We start from the raw sequence: 21,421 nt of genomic DNA on the forward strand, positions 1-21,421 counted from the left end.
AAAAGAATGCAGATAGTTAGGGGATGGAGCTGGTATTTGACTCCAATACCCAGTTCTTGTTCCAGAAGGTGTATTACATCTGGAGAAGATAAAAATAAGAGAAAAAAAATCATCCACAGTCCAATATGACACAGAGACGGGTATCAGGATGTTAACAGAGCAAAAATATTAGTGCTATGACAGATGTGTGCAAAAAGCATTAGGAAAACACTCACTAGGATGAAAGAGTATGCAAAGAGATTTCCATAGAAAGCAAAGGCCTAAGCTACACTATATTGTTAAGTAGAAATTCACAGGGTGAATAAGTCTGGGAAGAATAATCAAAACGCTTGCACCGTCTCAGAGTTATAGAATATTTGACATATTGAGAATACCTCAAGAATACTGTGAAATACCTAAAAGCGACCAGTGTTTCCAATATTCCCAAGATAGCTTTCTATACTAGTAGACTAAGTCAAGACATCTCATTATAGTCTAGAAAATTTATTGATAGAAATATATAACTTAAGAAGCTTACATTTGTTGAAAGGGTAACAATGCTACCACTAAATGTAGCTACAATTTTTAAAAATGTCTTTTGATTATTTTGTGACAGTCATTGTGAAAGAAGTTTTTCTTTTTTTATCATATTAAATCCTTTTAACAACCTCTCCACAAAATTAAAATAAAATTATATGCATTATAAAATAAGTAAACAAGACTCAAATAGGCATAGGAGTTGCCCACAGTCATATATGCAATAAATGATAATTCCAGGCTTCAAACTTATAATAAATAATAATATAGACCATTTTTACATAATATTTTCTAATGGAACTTCATGAAGTTAGAAGCTTTGAAAGACTTGTTCATCTCTGTAGCCACAGGACCTTGATGGAATGATAACATAAGACAATTAATGAGCATGCTGGCTAATTAGTAGGTGTATCAACCTTTGGTATCCTTAAAGGAAATAGGATTATTTTCAGAAAATTATACTGTACTTCCCTGGACATTACTGAGAAAATGATAGCCAATTATACTCCAGCTCTTCTAATTTGGTACATCTTGCTAACCCTCATCTGCCTATCTACCTTTTTCATTTCTGCAGTTCAGTTTTGTCTTTAAAAAATAAATTAAAATTCTTGCATATAGTCCCCTGACCTTCTGATCCTGCTTTCCTTCAAAATGTCCAGAGTGTAGAAGATGGCTACAAAATGGATAAGCATGTTTTTATTGCACTTTTCATCGGTGCTTTTCGACATTTATTATTCGCTTTGAGTTTTCCATTAACTATATAAGGCAGACTCTTCAGAATTCTTATTTCTGTTTTTCAGCTGAAGAAGTCTAAGGGTTAATTCTACGACCCTCATCAGATTGCATGGCCATAATAAATTTTGATCTCTAACATCCATGAATGATGAGGTCCCTCCCCCCACTTTTATTTTAGAAATCAAGATTTCTTGAGAGGACAGAAAAGCTCCCACAGCAGGAGGGGACCCGAAAGGGTTGTCCTCCCCCTATTTTAATTCCTCTCTCTGCTTTGTTTGTATTTATGTGAAGCTACTCTTTTTAAATAAACTCTGCATTGTTTATTGGTTGCTTCTCAGTGATAACTTCACCAGTCATTGTAGGAAAGAGGCTTGCCTTGTGAAATTCATTCCACCAAGTCCTTGCTACAATACTTACCATACCATATTAAAGTTGTTTGTATTCAACATTAAATTGAAAGTTTGTGAAGACTGGCACAATGACTTTGCACAGATCTTTGCATAATTCATAATAAATATTAGTTAAATAAATACTAAGTAAACAAAGTATTTGCCCTTCTTACTGTTGTTAATTTCCAACTGACCACAGTTGTTCTTCTGCAAATAAGATTATTACCTCTTAGTTCCAACTTTTAATGTCAAGAATGACAGGCTAGCCTATTAAACAGTTTATTGAATATAAATAAGAAAGTTATTAGAGAAGGCTTAATGGGACAGATTCTCTTATGAGTATAAACTCAAGGGGCTTTTCAGTGATAATTCATGGTCTCTGAATCCTGAATTTGCCAGAATATATACACACTAATGACTCAGGTGGTGTACATATATTTTCTTAATACCCTGCCTGCAGAGACTGATTACAATTTTATAACATCCTAATGTATGAATCATAAATAAGAAATCAATAAGACCAAACAGGTGCATGCCTTGGTTGGTCTAATCATGAATTGTGTTATTTCCTGGCTTTTTTCAGGAAGGCTTTCTATGTTCCCTGGAATTTGTAGAAGCTATGCCAGAACTCGTTTAACATTCTTGGAGAGAACACAGTAAAACTTCAAAGGATGCTTACAAGATATATTTTATATTCAACTATAAAGAGACCTAGATATTTGGAAGGTAGTTTCTCCCCCATCAAGCCTCTAAAAGCCAAAACTCTGCTCAGTCTCTCTCATCTATTGTGTAGTGAATGCATTAGTTGGTGTCTTAAATTCCTGTGTGTATCCTTAGAGACATGAGGACAATCATTTTCACATTTCTAATCCAGGGTATAGATGCAGTCATACCTTGCTCCACAGAACCAAAATAAAGTGAGCCTCAATTTTTCATCTGACTAAAACCTTCTTTTCCTGCTTTTGTTATCAGTCTTTAAAAAACGATGAACAGTCTGCCAAAACTGATGTTCAGAAGCTTCTGGAATTAGGCCAGAAACAAAGGTAAGATTGCTTCTTCCCTCCCCCCTTCTGTCTCTCTCTCACTCATTTTCTTTTGTTCTAGTGTCAAACTACATTCAGAAAATTTACTAGAATTCATTCATTCTGAATGCACTAACTTGTATTCTTACTTACACTTAAATGTACACACGATTTACTTGAGAATCTGGTTCAAATGCAGATTTTTATACAGGAGATCAGGAGTGTTTAATAGAATCACAACTTGATTATGGTAATGATGATGGGGTGGTAAGGAATGGGTTAATCTTATTAACAAAACAAGTAGAAGCCGGGCTTGGTGGCTCAGCCTGTAATCCCACGCCTTTGGGAGGCTGAGGTGAGTGGATTGCCTGAGCCCGCGGGTTCGAGACCTGCCTGGGCAGTGAGACCTCATCTCTACAATAAATCAAAAAATCATCACATGCCTGTAGTTCCGGCTACTTGGAAGACTGAGACGGAAGGATTGCCAGAGCCCAGCAGGTCGAGGCTGCGGTGGCCAGGAGCGGCCACTGCACTCCAGTCTGGGCGACAGAGTGAGACTCCAACACAAAAAAAAAAAAAAAAAAAAACAAATCAAGTAGAAATGGTATAATATTATTAGTGTTGATTTGTTTGTTTTTAAAGGAAGTATATATGCTCCAATAAACAAAACCTGCTGGAGTTCAGCTCCAGGAGAGAGACAGGTCTTGAGATGGGAGAATCGGGAAGCGGCGAAAAAGAAAAGACGAAAACAACAGGAATTCTCTTCCTGGGGAGAGCTCAAGACTCTGCCAATTTTTATTTATTTTTCACAAGCTTATATAGGTTTTCCACTCAGCCCTGTACCCACAAATGTATCTTATGTTGCTAACCAAATGCCCACGTACATCCTTTTTGCACTCACAGTAAGGTTGACCTTTAACAATTTCAACCACAGATGGTGTTTTTCTTAAGTCAAACATTTATGAACGTCCTGGTTTTCTTCCTAACTTTCTCATAACTATTTACTATTATAGGCCTATAATATCCTTACCCTATAAAGCTAAACCTTAACCCTAAGTCTTATTTAACTTACTACTATATATTTATTTCTATTAATCTTATTTCTATCCTTATGTCTCTATATTTTCTTAACTATCACTTATACTATTATATATCTCTTATCTCACTAGTTTATCTTATCTTACTATCTTATTAATATTCTAAATTCTATCTTCATTAAACTACTTATTTAATCCTAAAATATCTTAACCTATTTTTTATCTCGAATGGTTGCTTTCCACCAGCTCTCAGCTGGGGTCTGTTGTTTATGAGGAAGTGGTGGACTCGTTTTTTTTTTTTTCTCGGCCTCCTGCTGTTACTGAAAAACATCCTTACACACCCTAAGGAGCACCCCTTTTGCTGCAATCTCACCTCCATTATGCCTATGCATAATTTTTGCTGTCAAATGCCATCATCCATTTGCGCATCTATTATCTCAATTAAAGAGGGAACATTCTCAAGCCTATGCATGCAATCCTTCAAAGTTAGGGAACGTCCGTCAACAGGATCCATGGGGCTTTGCCTCCGTCATGGCCGCATTTTACTGGGGCCTTGCTCCCAGCCGGCGTTTATCCTGTTTTCAGGTCCCTTTTACCTTACTTTTACTAGTGATTGCGGCTCCCGACAAAAATCAACATGGTCTTTTTATTTATTTATTTATTTATTTATTTATTCATTCATTCATTCATTCATTTTGAGTTGGAGTCTCACTCTGTCACCCAGACTGGAGTGCAGTGGCCACTCCCAGCCACTGCAGCCTCGACCTGCTGGGCTCCGGCGATCCTTCTGCCTCAGCCTTCCAAGTAGCTGGAACTACAGGCACGTGCTACCACGCCCAGCTAATTTTCTTTTTTTTTGATTTATTGTAGAGAGGAGGTCTTGCCAAGTTGCCCAAGCGGGTCTCGAACCCGCGGGCTCAGGCAATTCACTCACCTCAGCCACCCAAGGCGCGGGATTACAGGCTGAGCCACCGAGCCCAGCCTCCAACATGGTCTTTTAAGGCAGAAGCAAGATCAGATTTGTTATACATTTACTAGGAGCTATTCTTGGTTGTTTAATGCATCTTATAGTTTCATCTTCACAACTACCTTCCATTTTATCAGTAGGAAATTGTTGGCCGAGCTGCTTAAGTGAATTGCTGAGGGACATGATAATTGGGATTTGAGTTTAAATTCTGCTGCCTTACCTAATAACCACACTTGTCCATTTCGGCTTACTAATCACACAGCAGAAAGCTATTAAGGTTACTTGCAGGATGCTATGTGGAGTAGATTCTAAGTTTTGTCTCATCAGTCTGTATTATTAACTACAGCTAACAATATATCATATTTTTAGATGGCATAATTAAAGAAATATTATAGGGGAATTATTTTGCCAACACCTGTTTAGGATAGAAAGAAAACATTGACCAGGGTGAGAAGAAAATGGCTTACAGACAAGAACAGGGAGATGGCAGCAGTGAGGGCTAGGAAGTAGAAGAGCCATAGGGTTAGCCTTTCTTCCTTGTGGGAGGGATAAGTATGAGGAGTCAGGTTTATGCAGGATAATGGTGAAGAAAAGTATTTTCCCTTATTTTGTTGGCGTTTTCTTAAATTGTCTATGACTGCCTCGCATGACTCACAAAATGCCCAGGAAAATTCATATTTGGTTTATTATGAGTTTAGACTGCCAGATGACAGAATAAATCTTCCAATTAAAGGATGAAAGGAAGCATATTTTGGTATTTCAATTTCAAAATTGTATACAAAATGAGAAGATATTTAAAATGCATAACTTGGGCAACCCCCTTGAGTCCCCTCCAACTGTGGCAGAATTTCTGTCCTCTCAGCAAATCCTTCTTTCTCATTTAAAAAAAAAATGCGTAACTTGTATTATGTGCACAAAGTCAGGATGAAAACTAAATGAATTCCAATAATAGGTAATTTCTCCAAGAAATATATTTGGCATATTATTTTTGATGTTTACTTAAAAAGGTAAATATAAAAATCATGGCTACTTTGCTGTGAAGGAGATTGTGTGTCTCATTTTCAAATTCAGAAATAGTAATACAGTAAAAGAGGAAAAATGTCACTTTTGACTTCCCAAAATATTAATTCCTTGGAAATTTAGAAGACTTATCAGAGTGTGAAAGAGTGCAATGTGTTGTAGATGTGCTACATACACAGTTTTCAATTATCACCTTGTCCTCTGGATCCCTTGTCCTCAGATCCTTGCCATTGGGTCTTCACATGGAATCATGATCTCTAGAAGTTATGCTTCTTTTATGAGACTCTGAAGCCACTGTAAATAGATAATTATTGTAGAGGTGATCACCAAAAGAAAAATGGATTCATTAGAATTTCCCTCCATAACAATTACCAAGGGGCAACTAATCAGTCTCTTTTTGCAGCTAGAACTAGACTACGTAAACTCACAGGATATGGGGTTGTTGTATACAGTTATGTGGAAAGAAAGCTGAGTTCGTCTTTCTGCCAGTAGATACAGATAAAGGTGTGTGTGTGTGTGTGTGTGTGTGTGTGTGTGTGTGCGCGCGCGAGAGTGAGAGTGAGAGCAAGAGGGAGACAGAGAGAGAGAGAGAGACAGAGAGAGGGACTGAGAGAGAAACAGAGAGACAGAGACAGAGAGTTGTATTGTCCCCTCAGTATTAAATTTTCAGAAATAATTAGCTTAGATAATATTCATATGAGTCCCCAGATTGATGGAGAGATTTTAAACTATACCATGTCATGAGTGAGAATGTAACTACAAAAGTAGACTAAGAAACAGGACAGTAACCTGAAGTGTCTGAAAGGTTGCCTTGAGAAAAGGAATAAAATATTTTTCATTTTTATGGTGACTGGTGGATGGAAAGCAGTTTGGGATATAGTGTACTAAAGAACTTTACTATAGTGTTTTCTGAAAACTAAAAGAATGTTGAAATAGTGGCAAGTTCTCTGTGTTGTTGTTAAAATATAAGCCGATAAGCGTTAGATAGAACTGTCATCTTGTAGAGCGATTTGAGTATTTTATTTTAATTTTTTTAATCCAGCCCCCAAGGTTATGAAATGTGCGAGTGCTTTTATAGTTGTAACTTTAGATGGAGGAGATGAGAAATAACTTCCCTATAAGATTATTTGTAACATAAAATTTTATGCTAAAATATTTCAGCATCTGTGCAATCTATCACAAGTGTCACGGGAGCCATGGTTTCTTCAGAATTAAAGCTTCAGTTTTTATACCAAATGGGGCCCCAGAGGAGCTAGACAGAGTTTGAGTACTGGGGATTGCGGCAAAAACAAGTCAGGAGTCATCTCTCATAGGGGGATAACTTAGCTAGTCTGTGAAGCAGAACATTATGCACACCTAAAGCATGAGGCAGTGAGCGTGCAAAGAAACGAGTGTAGAGAAAAAGGTAGAAGTAGTGATGGGGGATTCTGAAGACAGAAGGCCTACTCTACAGTTCTGCTTGATAACTTTCCTTGGTATGAAAATATGCAGATTTCTCTTCCTTTTCCAGTTTCTGAAAACAGATTTCAGTTTATTCTTATCTTGTTCTCTACATTGTTTCTAGATGTCAATATTGGGGATTTTTTTTTAACACACACCCATATGCATATGCACACACACACTCTACACTCATATACGCAGTCATTATTTTAATAAAATTTAATGGTTTAATTCTTGATAAATGTATATATATTTTTAAAAGTAAAAATGTACCATTTTGAATCCAATAACTTAAATTAAAATCAATTATTATAATATTTTTATTATAATTTTTTTCAGTAGGAAGTATGATTTTACTGTGTTTTGCTCAAAACTTGTTGAAGATTTCAGTGTTGAGGTGACATGTGGTTGGATGCTTCCCTCCTTCCCTTTCTCCCTTCTTTCCTTCCCCCCTTCCTTCTTTTCTTTCTTTCTCCCTTCCCTCCATTCTCTCTAAAGATGGTATAATGACTCCCTAGGGTTTGAGCATAGAATCTCGAACACTATTTCCCCCTCTCTATGCATCAGTTTTCTATTTTGTAATGCAACAGCATAGTCTTTTGTGGGTTCTATAAGAGGGTCGTGCACATTGTAAGTCTACAATATATGTCAATATTATATTGTTATCAAAAATATTATATTATGCCATAAATACAGTTTGTGTAAAATATCAGAAGTAATAATAGCAGCCCGGATTTTCAGTGCTCGTATATGAAGCAAGTCTGATACACGAAACCAGTTTGAGGAAGTGATGGAAGCTGTGACTTAAAATCCACTTTAAGCAAAAACATGTTAAAAGCATTGCCTACGCAGCCATAAATCATCCAAGAATCAAAGTGACTGTCATGATTTTCTAACTTGTTCTAACTATATTGTGATTTGCCCAACAGAGTTGAAATTGATTCTCACAAGCATGCAGACTCTCTTTCATAATCTTGAAATTGAAACTGGAATATAAGAGTTTCTATAGTAAATCATCTGGGGGCACCATTCAGTCATGCTGAATGGAGGAGCAGCCAGGGTTTTTGAGCAGGACCATGTAGTCAGAAAATGAACTTAGGGGCCTAGTGTGATGCTGTTGATTGAGGTGATGATCTAACACTTATTGACTGGGCTCAGTGGGTGGCTCACAGCCTGTAACCCAGCAATTTGGCAAGTGGATTGCCTGAGCCTGAGGATTCGAGATCAGCCCAGGCAATTGGAGAGACCTCATCTCTACAGTAAATCAAAAAATTAGTCAGGCGTGGCACAATTCTTTCCAGGCATTGTGCTAAGCATTTTTCTTACATTTTGTCACCTAAATATAACCACAAGTCTACAAGTTAGTTCTATCATTGTGCCCATTTTATGGATGAAGAAACTGAGCATGAGAGGGTTTGTCACTTGCTCAAATTTCCAGAGCTAGTCTTTTGGCACTGGATTGAAAAACTCTAAAATAGCTTAGGTGCCAGTAAGACTAACCCAGGTTTCTGTTTTGTTGTTGTATTGGTTTGAGGGTGTTTCTCTAGGCAGGGTTAGCACACACAAGCAAACATACAGAAACCTCTATTTATTATCTGATCTTTTTGAAGTGATTATTTTGGTCATAAATTTAGGCACAGAATGATATCACTTGTTATGAATTAGTAAATACTAAATCCTTAAGAGAAATGCACATGTAAGAAAATATTTATATTCTTAACAAGAGAGACAAGGTCCATATATTTTAGTGAACTTGAGACATTATACACACACACACACACACACACACACACACACATATACACACACATTCTTATGCATAGGCATGCATTTCTTTTATTATTTTCATAAAATGAGATTGCTTTTTAGTTAGAAATGTTTCTTCTTGTTTTGTTTTTATGAAAGGTCTCAAGCTAAAGACTGTATAAAGAGTGTATAAAGCAATAATACTTTTGAATTAATCAATTAGGAGCACTAGAAGGGAATAATTTCACCCAATCAGTAAATCTATGATGACTTTTTCTAACCAGCGTGATAACACCTTGGCATGCTGTCAGCAAAATTAGCTTTTCAACATGAATTATGTACCATATTGCTTTGATTTAGCACATCATGTAACCCCCAGATGATTCACACAGTAGGATTTTTATAAAACATAATAGCAGGGTAATTTTTTAGAATTTCAGCTCACTTTTAGTATCTGCATGGGAGAGAAAGCCCTTTATTACCAGATTCTTCAGGTACATCCTGTTTGCTTAACTGCACATTTTTACTTGTCTGTTTCCTAAATGCAGGTTGATAGCAAAACCTCCTTTCATAATGTACATAGGAAATAATTGAATTATATTATTTTCTCTTTTTTGCTCTCTGCTTTCTACTAAACTAGAGAAGAAATGAAGTCTCTTCAGGAGGCCCTGCAAAATCAACTTAAAGAGACATCAGAGAAAGCAGAAAAGAACCAGGCTACTGTAAGTATGTTTCTTTTTTGTATCTTTTGCTTTGGGACCGGGGAATTGTTAGTTTCTTTTTCCAAAATCACTATGGAACAAATACACCTATAAAAATAAAAATGTAATTACAGTTAAAAATAGCCTGAGTAACTATGATCAGAATAATACTTGGTCAATACTCATTTCAATAAAATATTATTTTATTTGAATATTAAAGGTCATCTAATTCCTGGTCTTCTTTTTTAGCTGAGACACTGAGAGACAGAGTGGACAGCTGTACAGGTGTCAGGCTACACATCAGTGGCATTGGGTTTTAGGATATCACTGATCATGGAGTAAATTAAACTAAACAGATCACTAAGCCACAGACCATATCTACTGAATAGGAATCTCTCAAGGGGAAGGCCACACCATTTGCTCATTTAATCCACTACATAGTGATTAAGATACACTCTAATGTTTAATGATCAAGTTACACTCCAGATTTTCTTTCTGAAACTGAGGTTTCCTTGGCTCCCACATTTCAGCTCTTATAATGGGTATACACCACAGGCAGAAAGGATGGCTCCTGAAATCCATGTTGAAAACTAGATTTTTACCTTATTCACCAAACCCATTTCATAATATAAGTATCGGACCTTCTATCTTATTTCCAGGGCCTGAGTTTGTATTGTATTGTATTGTATTGTATTGTATTGTATTGTATTGTATTTATTGTATTGTATTATGAATTGTGGGGTATATGTAGGTATCAATAGAAAATATGAGGTATAGTAAGGCAAACAGATCAGAAAATGACTATCATTGAAAATACTACTCACAATTATGCTATTCCAATAGGGGTTCACACAGGAAGGCACTGGGCATAGGGGCTGGTCATCAAGTAGAAGGAGAGGGATAAACTGTCGGTAAGAGACAGGATTGGTCAATTTGAGTAATTTTGGTGGGTTCTGGGACATAGAAGGTGTCTTGAGTTATTGGTACCTGATACTGAAGTGATTGGAACAGGGCTACCATGACCTGAGATGTTAAAAAGTCCAATGAAAAGGGAAGTTGGGGTCATTGTCTCTGGATTGGTTGGTTGCATTTGAAAAGCGTATTCTCAGGAAGTAAGCCCCTCCCTTCTGGAGGGTTGGTCCACCAATGAGAAAGTTAGGAGGCTCACCAGTGACTGAACTAGATGGTTAGGTTGTCCAGACAGGGCTGGCTCAAAGCATGCATCAAGGACAGATGTTAAAGCATTGAGTTTTCCGAAGATAAAACCATGGTTAAGGCGGATCTCCATTTAGTCAGTGATGTGGCCTTCAAAAACAGTCTTCCTTTCTTTCACAAGCCTTCATTTAACAACTTTGATCGGGAGGTGGAGTTTTGTTTCTGAAACAGTCTAGTCTGTCACTGGAACACCTGAATCTAGTCTTTCTAATAACGATTGCAGACATTTCTAGGTAGAGTATTGTTTCATATTAAGGATTCACTATCATCTGTTCTGTCTGCTTGTAAGGGCATGCATGCTGATTCTTCTCTGCTATACCGTGGCAGCACCCACTGCTCACCTGAAATGTGGCCCAGTCCCTGACTCTCCAGACACTACATACTACATAACAGCTTGTTGAATCTCCTTTTCAACACCTGATCCAGCCAAATGAATGGTCCTGATTACAATCCTATTTCAGCCTTGCCCAGTCATATTTAATCTGGGTTCTTCATAGCCTGATGACTGAGAAGAATGGAAGTGCTCACACATACTATTTGTTCAGATCCTCATGATACAACTTTATTGTTTATTGTTTCTTTACTGAAAAGAAATTACTCAGATAAGGTAAGTTTCCAGCTTGCATCAACACAGCTAGTAGGCAGAGGAGTCAAGGCATGAATTCATGGTTATTCCAATATGTTATACAAATGTCTAAGATGCAAAAAGAAGAATGCTATAACATTTGAAAGAGCACAAGCCAAAGTTAGAATATCCAAGTATGGAAAATGTCATGGATAAGGAATATAGACTGTCACCCTTGCCCTCATCTCAAATGCTTGCGGTACCTTCCTTATGGTTCAACATTGAATCATGTGGGACAATTTCCCTTCCCCTCAAAACACTCTATTAAAGGGACACCCTAACTTAGTATATGGTTAAGTCCCTAAAAGGACTCATAAATTAGCATGTGCTTCAGAGTAAGGGTGCTGGGCATTTAAATTTCTAGTAGGCCATTTATTAACTGTGTAAATTTACTGGCTCTTTACCAGACTTGATCAAGCTCTTTAAACTTCTGTAAGTTTTCTTATTATTACATTGAGGGGGTGATTCATGTTAAATTAATGTGCATAATTTCCCTAAAACTATATCTGGCATGTAGTAGATAGAAGACATTAAACTAATGTCATTCTCCTTCCTTCTCTGCTTCCCATTTCAATTCCATCTTTATCACCTCTTAGCTGAGTGAACACAAGAAAGCTATTTTATTTCTGTGAGATTTTTTCATTGTAAGAAGTATGTCAGTGCTACTTATATAACAATTTACTTGGTGATTATATGACATGATACATGCACTGCTAAGCATAGTGCATAATCAATGGCAAGCAACCTCAAAACTGTATGCTATCATCATAATCATCTTTGTCATTGCTATTAGTATTTTCTCTTTCTAATCATTTTAAACATTTTCTACATGCTAATGTCATAGTAGGGATTATTAGGGATGATATAAGAATAAATGCCTGAACATAGGAATATTAAAATTATATATTTCATTGTTCATAATTGGGATGGCCTATTTTCTCAATTCTACTTGTATTTCTATTTAAATTATTTTGGTATACAATTTTTAAATACTACACCACAGATTTTCAATAGCTACTTTCAAGAGCTGACACTCAATTGTTTGAGAGTGAACTCAGTTTCCCAGAGAGTTAAAAGTGCTTTTTTTAAAAAAATGGGAATCAGAAATATTACTTATCTATCAGTGAATAAGAGCAACAGAGCTTTATTTTTGCCATTATTAACAACTTCTAGATAATTGAAGTTTTCAGAAATTGCTTGTGATAATTAAGTTGCAGACTGACAGTTTATTTTTTATTCACTATTGTTATTAATTTTTTAAAAACTTAAAGTTGCATATTATTACATACTTATGTATGCAGGTAAAATAATATGTACATATAGTAAGATATTTGCTTGTGTGTGTGTGTGTGTGTGTGAGTGTGTGTGTGTGTGTAGAGAGAGAGAGAGAATGAGAAGCAGATCATATTTCAGCACAGAATTTTCTTTTATCCATTATATTTTTAGAAAATTAAAATATAAAAAAAGAAAAGAAAAATGGGAATATGGTCTGTAGTTTTCTTTTTATTGTTGTGTCTTTTCCCAACTTTTACTAACTCATTCTATGAGGCCAGTGTGGCTCAGTTACCAAGAATATTAAAATCGAGATTAAAATTATGAAATTTTCCAATAAAAAGAGATCACCTACAAAAGGACAATAATAAGATAGATGCCAAACTTTTTAAGAGTAATAATGAATTTAACAAGACAATAAAGTGATGTTTTAGTGTAGTACTTCTACATTGCCCTATTCTCTAAATTAACAGTTGAATGTTAAGGATTTTAACAATGGAAGTATGTGACAACACTTCCAGTAAATTGGTACCATTTCTTCTTTGAAGGTCTGATAGAATTCAGTTGTGATTGCATCAGGTCCTGGACTTTTTGTTGTTGTTGAGAGACTTCTAATTACTGTTTTGTTTTTGGTCTATTCAGGGTTTCTATTTGTTCTTGATGCAAGTTTGGGAAACTGTATGTTTCCAAGAATTTATTTGTTTTCCCTAGATTATCTACTCTATTTGTACAGAGGCAGTTATAATAGTCCAAAATGATCTTTTGAATTTCCATTTTAACAGTTGTAATATCTCCTTTTCCATTTCTGATTGAACTAATTTGAGTCTTCTTTCATTTCTTAATTAATCTAGCTAATGATCTATTTATTTTCTTTATTTTTTTTCAGAGAACCAACTTTTTGTTTCATTGATCCTTTCTGTTTATTTTTAAATTTTCAATTTCATTTAATTCTACTCTGATATTTATTATTTATTTTCTTCTGCTAGCTTTGGGCTTGGTTTGTTTATTCTTTCCTAGTTCATTGAGGTGTGATGTTAGGATGTCAATATGTGATCTTTCAGTGTAATTAATGTAGACCTTCAGAGCTATAAATTTTCCACTGAGCACAGCTTTGGCTGTGTTACTGAGGTTTTGATAACTTGTTTCATTGTTGTCATTCATTTGAAATAATTTTTAAATTTCCATCTTCGTTTCATTGTTGACTCAAGAATCATTCAGGAGCAAATTGTTTAACTTCCATGTGTTTACTTGGTTTCCCAAGTTCTTCTTGAAGTTAATTTCTAGTTTTATTCCAAGGTGCTCTGAGATGGTGTTTGATTTGGTTTTGATTATTTTGAGTTTATTGAGACTTGACTTTTGAACTATCATATAGACACCTGGACTTGATAAATGAATTCAATAAAGTTTCAGGATACAAAATCAACACAAATTGGCAGCAATGCTATGCACCAAGAACAACCAAGCTGAGAATCAAATCAAGGATTTTATGTCCACTTATAATAGTAGACAAAAAGCTAAAATACTTAAAAGTATATTTAACTAAGGGAACAAAATATCTCTACAAGGAGAGCTGCAAAACTCTAATGAAAGAAATTTCAGAGAACACAAGCAAAGGGAGAAACATCCCACACTTATGGATTGGAAGAATCAACATTATTAAAATGACCATGTTATTCAAACTAATCTATAGATTTAATGGAATCCTTATCAAACTATCAACACTATTTTTTTACAGAATTAGAAAAAAAAAACAAAAAACAAAAAACGATCCTCATATTCATCTGGAACCAAAAAAGAAACAGGATATCTAAAACAACCCTAAGCAAAAGGAACAAAGCTGGAGGCATCACATTTCCTTACTTCAAATTATACTATAAGACTATAGCAACCAAAACAGCATGATACTGGTATAAAACCAGATATGTAAGCCAATGGAACAGAATAGAGAATCCAGAAATAAACCCAAATACCTACAGCCTACTGATCTTTGACAAAACAGACAAAAATATACACTAGGGGAAGGACACTCTATTCAGCAAATGGTACTGGGAAAATCGGTCATGTGTGGCAGAGAGAGACTAACAACACTTAAAATTATTCCTTTTTAAAAATCAACTCGCAAGTTCCAAACCTGCTAGACATGGGACATGAGAAAACTAAATAGCCACAAGCCACTTTCCGGGAAGTGCAAGATAGCAAATGATTCACAACTTTACCCCCACATCTTCTCTTTGTGAAGTTATCGGTTTACAACCTCTGCTTGTCATGTATGCCCTGGAGACAATTTGTTCTTTGAAAATGTGACTTTGCTAAATACAACCTTGCAAATTCCAAAGAAAAATGTATAGCCATACAACCCCACCCCCTCCCTTACCTAAACTAATAGATAAAACCCCTCTCCTCTTTCTCAGGGTTGCTCAGCCTTGGAGCATTAGACTGCTGAGTCATGCTGGTGCTAATAAACCTCTACTTCCTAAGATAGCCTCGGTGTCACGATAGCTCTGTTTTCCCACAACATTTCTTGGTGCATTGGTCAGGAAAGGGAGAGTTTGGAGACAGTGTGTTCCACCTCCTTTGTCATCAGGGTATGACCTCCCAGGCGATGGGAGAGGCAGTCTCACCTGGAGCACAATGGACCTCTTGATCCAAAGAAGGCAGGCCACTCCTGGTGCACTGAGGCTCAGATCTCGAAAGCACAACAAGGACCCAAAGAGGCGAGGAATTGGTGTGGGGAGCGCCACCCGACAGAAAGGGTAGGAACAAGGGCCTTTACATAGACTCACCAGTAGTTGACAGAAGGGGAGCTTGATCACCTGCCAAAGTTTGCTAGTAGTCTCCAATCCAAAGGAAAGGACGGAAAGGCAGTGGAAGGAAACACTGTCTCAAGATGAACCCTTTAACTCCTAGGATTAGGGTGGAGAGTGGAGAATGTGTTGTGTGATTGTTATGAATGAGATGGACAGCAGAAGGATTCCGACCTGACCAAAGGACTGAAGTGAGTGTTGAGTCCCGATCTAAGCGGTGGTGACCCCAGTTGATGGTGACCCCAACCCTGCCATAGGGTTGGATCAGGTTGGGAGTTTGTACCAACCTGCCAATTGCTAAGAGGTGTCTGAAATATTACCATGAGGAGTACAGTTGGAGGAGGATGAAACAAGTGTCCCCCATACCCCTCGTTCCCTTATTTGTGTGTGTCTGCCATCTATTGGGGAAGGAAACAGGTGGGAACCAAAGTAAGGGTACCCCCTTTATTGTATCCTTAAGAACTTTGACAAATGTTTCTGTAGACATTGTTGTGGTGTCAAACTGTCGCAGAGAAAGTTCTGTATGTTCTGTGAAATCGATTGACCCTCTTTTGGAGTTAGGTGACCGCCAGAGGGATCCTTAGAAAGGAAAACCATTAGGAGAGTATATAGAATTAGAATAGCAGAGCCAGATCACCCAGACCAATTCCCTTACATCAACTGTTGGCAGGATGTGGTCCTTGCACAGCCCTCTTGGCTAAAAGTTTGCTGGGAAAGCAATTCCAAAATTATGGTAGCCCTCAAAACAGCCCAATCCAAATACCCATCAGAGTCTGATGAGTTGGCTGACGTTCCGGTGCTGGCTGATGAACCAGAAATCCCACCACCTTATTCTCCAGTCTACCCACCATTGCCACCTGCTCCAAATGCACCCCTATGCCTAGTACGTCTCTTAAACAATCAGAGGCCACACCCGAATCACTTGTTCTGACTCCCCACACTTCATGCAGAAAGCAGCTGCCAGAATGCATGTCTAACTTCACATCAGGGGAATGTTGTGGTGCTTTCCAGATGCCACTGAGGGAGAGTAGGGGACCTATTTCTTATGATCAAGAAGGCCAGATCCAAGGTGGACAATGCACATTTGTGTACCACCACAGATATCCTGAATTGGAAAAATCATACGCCATTCACAGAAAAGCTTCAGGCTATGACTGACTTAATGCACTCCATTTCCAGACCCAGAGGCCAACCTGGGTGGACTGCCACCAACTCTTCCTGATGCTATTCAATACTGAGGAGCATCAGAGAATGCCACAGGGGGCTATAAAATGGCTAGAGGAGCACGCCCTGGCTGGAGCACTCAATGCCCAGGGATATGCCCAAAATCAGTTCCCAGAGGAGGATCCTCAACGGGACCCTAACAGTAACTAGGGGCTGCAAATGCTTGAACAGTATCAGGAGGCCCTCCTGGGAGGTATGAGAGAAGGAGGGGAAATGACCATAAATATGAGCAGGGTCTCTGATGTGTTCCAGGGAGCTGACAAGAATCCAAGTCAATTCTATGAGAGACTCTGTGAAGCCTTTCAGCTATATACCCCTTTGATTCAGAGACAACCAAAAACCAGCATATGGTGATTGCAAATTTTGTCGGACAGTCCCAGGGGGATATCTAGCTACAAAATCTAGAGGGCCTTTGCTGGAATGAATATTAGCCAGCAGCTAGAAGTTGCCACGGAAGTGATTCATTAACTGAGATAAGGAAGCCCAATAAGAGGCAGACTAAAGGCAGAAAAAGAAAATGACCATGCTTGCTCCTGCCATTGTGAGGTACCAGATAACAGGCCCACCAGGGGGAAGCAGAGGCAGAGGTCAGGGAAGAAGACAACCAGGTTGACAGTGTCCCAGAGCAAGGCCCGGACCACCTCAGCCTGCCCAGGGACCCCTGAACTCCATCTATCAGTCTACACAAGGGACATCACAACCCCCTATGAATTTAAGGAGAAACCAATGTGCCTATTGTTACTAAGAAGGTCACTGAAAAGGCAAATGCCCCCAGTGAATAACTGATTAGGAAGCCCCACAGAAAGTCTCCACTTATCAACAGAACCCACCAGTTCCTAATGGCTTTATGGGCCTGGCCTCTATGGAAGGACTGCAACAAGAAGAGGCCAAACTGGGTTCCCTACTATCTTTAGGCCCCAAGAAACCTATGGTCAGCATGACAGTAGGGGACCAACATATGAAATTCATGGCCGACACGAGAGCTGAACACTTCGTGATCACCCAGCCTGTAGGTCCCTTCTCCCTAAAACAGGCTAATGTTATGGGAGTCACTAGGTATCAAGCCAGACATCCCTTCATGGTGCCACAATGCTGCACAGTTGGCGGTCATGAGGTTATACAAGAGTTCCTGTATCTCCCAGATTGCCTCATAGCCTTAATGGGATGAGACCTCTTTGGAAAACTTCAGGTTCAGATAACCTTTGATTCTCCTAATCACATAACTCTGAGATTAAGAGGCCCAGAGGCTAATATCATGACCCTCATTGTCCCCTAGGAAGAGGAATGGTGGCTCTACAGCCTAACAGAGGTCTCACAAAAATCTCCAGAGCTGCCATTTCAAGTACTGTGAGTGTGGGCAGAGGACAATCCTCCAGAACTAGCAAGAAATATGACCCCTGTGATTGTGGAACTAAAGCCAGGGGGTGAGCCTGTTCATCAGAGGCAGTACTTCATCCCACGCAAAGCACAAATAGGAATCCACAATCACCTGGAGCGGTTCTTGCTATATGGAATCCTCTGGGTTTGCCAGACAACCTGGAATACGCCTCTGTTGCCAGTGCTGAAGCCAGGCATGGACGACTACTGACTGGTTTAAGACTTGCGAGCCGTAAACCAGGTCATGGTCACTCTATACCCCATAATCCCAAACCCAAATACACTGCTGGGTTTCACCCCTGCTGAGGCTGCTTTCTTCACCTGCTTGGATCTTAAGAATGCTTTCTTCAACATCTGCCTGACCCCAAGAAGCCAGTCGATCTTCGCTTTCCAATGGGAGGACCCAATAAACAGCACCAAGGGACACTTAACTTGGACCCAGCTGCCCCAAGAATTCAAAAATTCTCCAACAATCTTCAGTAGGATACTAGCCTCAGATTTAAAAGCCTTTCCAGCACACCAGTGTGGATATACCTTGCTCCAGTATGTAGATGACTTACTGTTAGTTGTACCAACCCGGGAAAACTGTATGCAAGGGACACAGCAAATGCTCACCCTCCTGTGGAAGGTGGGTTACAAGGTCTCAAAAAAAAAAAAAAAAAGAAGCCCTAATATGTCAGGAAAATTTAAGTATCTAGGTATCTAGGTTTTCATTTGTCCCAAGGCCAGTGCCAACTGGACCCTGAATGGAAACAGGGAGTGTGTTCAATACCAGTCCCAACTACTCAGCATCAAATCCAGGAGTTTTGGGGGACTGCCAGGTTCTGTAAAATTTGGATACCTAACTTTTTTTTTTTTTTTTGAGTTGGAGTCTCACTCTGTTGCCCAGACTGGAGTGCAGTGGCTGCTTCCGGCCCCCGCAGCCTCGACCTGCTGGGCTCCAGCGATCCTTCCATCTCAACCTTCCAAGTAGCCGGAATTACAGGCATGCACTACCACGCCCAGCCGATTTTTTGATTAATTGTAGAGATGAGGTCTCACCTGCCCAGGCGGGTCTTGAACTCGCGGGCTCAGGCAATCCACTCACCTCAGCCTCCCAAAGGCGAGGGATTACAGGCTGAGCTACCACTAACATTTCCATCATGGCAAAATCCCTCTATAAAGCCACAAAGGGACATGAACAGGAACCTCTGCTATGGGGAAAAGTTCAACAACAGGCCTTTAAACAAATTAAACAGGCCAAGAAACTCATTTAGGATGGGTCCAGTTTCTGCCAATAGTCCTTCTAAGGGTAAGGTCTAGCCCCACAAAACAAACAGGTTTCTTGCCTTTTGAAACCGTTTATGGGCGGCCACCTCCCCTTTTTAAGGGCATACAAGGAGACTTAAAGGAGTTAGGAAATCTTACTCTAAAACAACAAATGCAAACCATAGGTTCAGCCTTTGATGTCATCCATTATCAAGTCAAAGAATGGCTACTAAACTACCGATACCCATTCTTTTAAACCAGGTAATATGGTATGGGTAAAATAATGGAATGTACAGCCTCTAAAACCCCTCTGGAAGGGCCCATTTACTATCCTTTTGCCTACCCCAACTGCAGTCAAATTAGCCAAAATAGTTCCCTGGATCCATTACAACAGAGCTTAGCTTGCCTCCCAGGACTGGGAGTGTACCACAAATCCATCGAGTCCCCTTAAGCTGACCCTCCAGAAAGTCACTGAGGCTGATGAAAAATCCAAAATGGATCCTCCAAGCTCTGCTCTTGCCACTCCAGGACTGGCTAGTCTACAAAAGGCTGAAGTTTGAGGATCCATCAGCCTTGCTTCAACCACACACCAGACACTGGCTGACCTATGCATGGCAGAAGCTTGAGGACCCAATGGAATCGACACCTTACTGATAAGCCATTGTTTCACTTTGTCAGCCTTTGTATTTGTCAATTGCTATACTGTTTGTCATTTTATTTGCTATAGGATTGACTTTATTTGCTGTAGGACTGACAGAGTTGACCCCTACCTGCTAGCAGATGAAGGAGTAATATGTGGTCAATTTAATAGCTCTGACTATTGTTTGCAAATAGATAATAATAGTAAAACTATAACTGATATAGCCACCAGTATTAGAAAGCTTGCCCATGTCCCAGTACAAAAATGACATGGCATAAAAATTGGCAATTGGTTTGAAAACTTGTTCTTGGGTCTGGGAGGATTTAAGTACATTATTAGATCTGTAATCCTATTGTTGGAATCTTGTATTATCATGCCTAGTATAACCCCAATGATGAACTCCCTTAGAGATGAACTCCATCTCTAAGTTTGTGGAAATAGTTGTTGAATGAAAAACTGTTGTTCACATAATGTTAATACATCAAATTGAAGATGATGCTCTTAACCCATAAAAGGTCAAGCATCAAAGGGGAGAATGTGGCAGAGAGGGACTAAAAACAGTTAAAATTATTGCTTTTAAAAAATCAACCCATAAACTCCAAACCTGCTAGACATGGGACATGAAAAAATGAAGTAGCAACAAGCTGCTTTCCTGGAAATGCAAGATAGTAATCAATTAACAACCTTACCCCCACACACTCTCTTTGTGAAGTTATCAGTTTACAACCCCTGCCTGTCATGTATACCCTGAAGACAATTTGTTCTTTGAAAATCTGGTTTTGCTAAATACAACCTTGCAAATTCCAAAGAAAATTGTTTAACCATAAAACCCGATCCCCTCCCTTTCTTAAACTAACATATAAAACCCCTCTCCTCTTCCTCTGGGTTGCGCAGTCTTGAAGCATTAGCCCACTGAGTCACGTTGGTGCTAATAAACCACTATTTCCTAAGATAGTCTCGGTGTCACTGTCTCTCTGTTTTCCCACAACACATGTGGAATAATGAAACTTGATCTCTATATCTCCCCTTATAAAAAACAATAATCCAAGATGGATCAATGTTTTAAATGTCCGACTTGAAACTGTACAAATCCTAGAAGAATGCCTAAGAAAAACTCTTATGGACATTAGCCTAGGCAAAGAATTTGTGATAAAATTCTGATAGCAAATACAACCAAAGCAAAAAAAAAAAGTAAGTGGGACATAATTAAACTAAAAAAGTGTCTGCACAGCAAAAGAAATAATCAGCAGACCAAATAGGCAACCTACAGAATAAGAAAAGATATTTGCAAACTATACATCTGACAAAGGAATTATATGCAAAATCTGCGAATAACTCAAATGAATCATCAAGATAAAAGCAAATAACTCCATGAAAAAGTGGGCAAATGACATGACCAGACATATCTCAAAAGATGATATACAAATGACCAACAAACTTGAA

General features: G+C 38.5%; 1 protein-coding gene across 2 annotated transcripts in view; it reads left to right on the forward strand.

Annotated features, from left to right (window-relative positions):
• LUZP2 (leucine zipper protein 2) overlaps positions 1-21,421 on the forward strand; it is a 323,334-nt gene that overhangs the window by 1,265 nt on the left and 300,648 nt on the right. For both annotated transcript variants that reach the window (XM_008059417.1, XM_008059418.1), the window contains exons 2-3: positions 2,613-2,683; positions 9,513-9,594. In XM_008059417.1, coding sequence (XP_008057608.1) covers positions 9,520-9,594 — 75 coding nt within the window. In that variant the 5' untranslated portion in view covers positions 2,613-2,683; positions 9,513-9,519. The remainder of the gene's footprint in view (positions 1-2,612; positions 2,684-9,512; positions 9,595-21,421) is intronic.

The sequence above is a fragment of the Carlito syrichta genome, unplaced genomic scaffold (genome assembly GCF_000164805.1).
Source record: "Carlito syrichta isolate Samal-C Ts95f unplaced genomic scaffold, Tarsius_syrichta-2.0.1 Scaffold304030, whole genome shotgun sequence".
Lineage (NCBI taxonomy): Eukaryota > Metazoa > Chordata > Mammalia > Primates > Tarsiidae > Carlito > Carlito syrichta.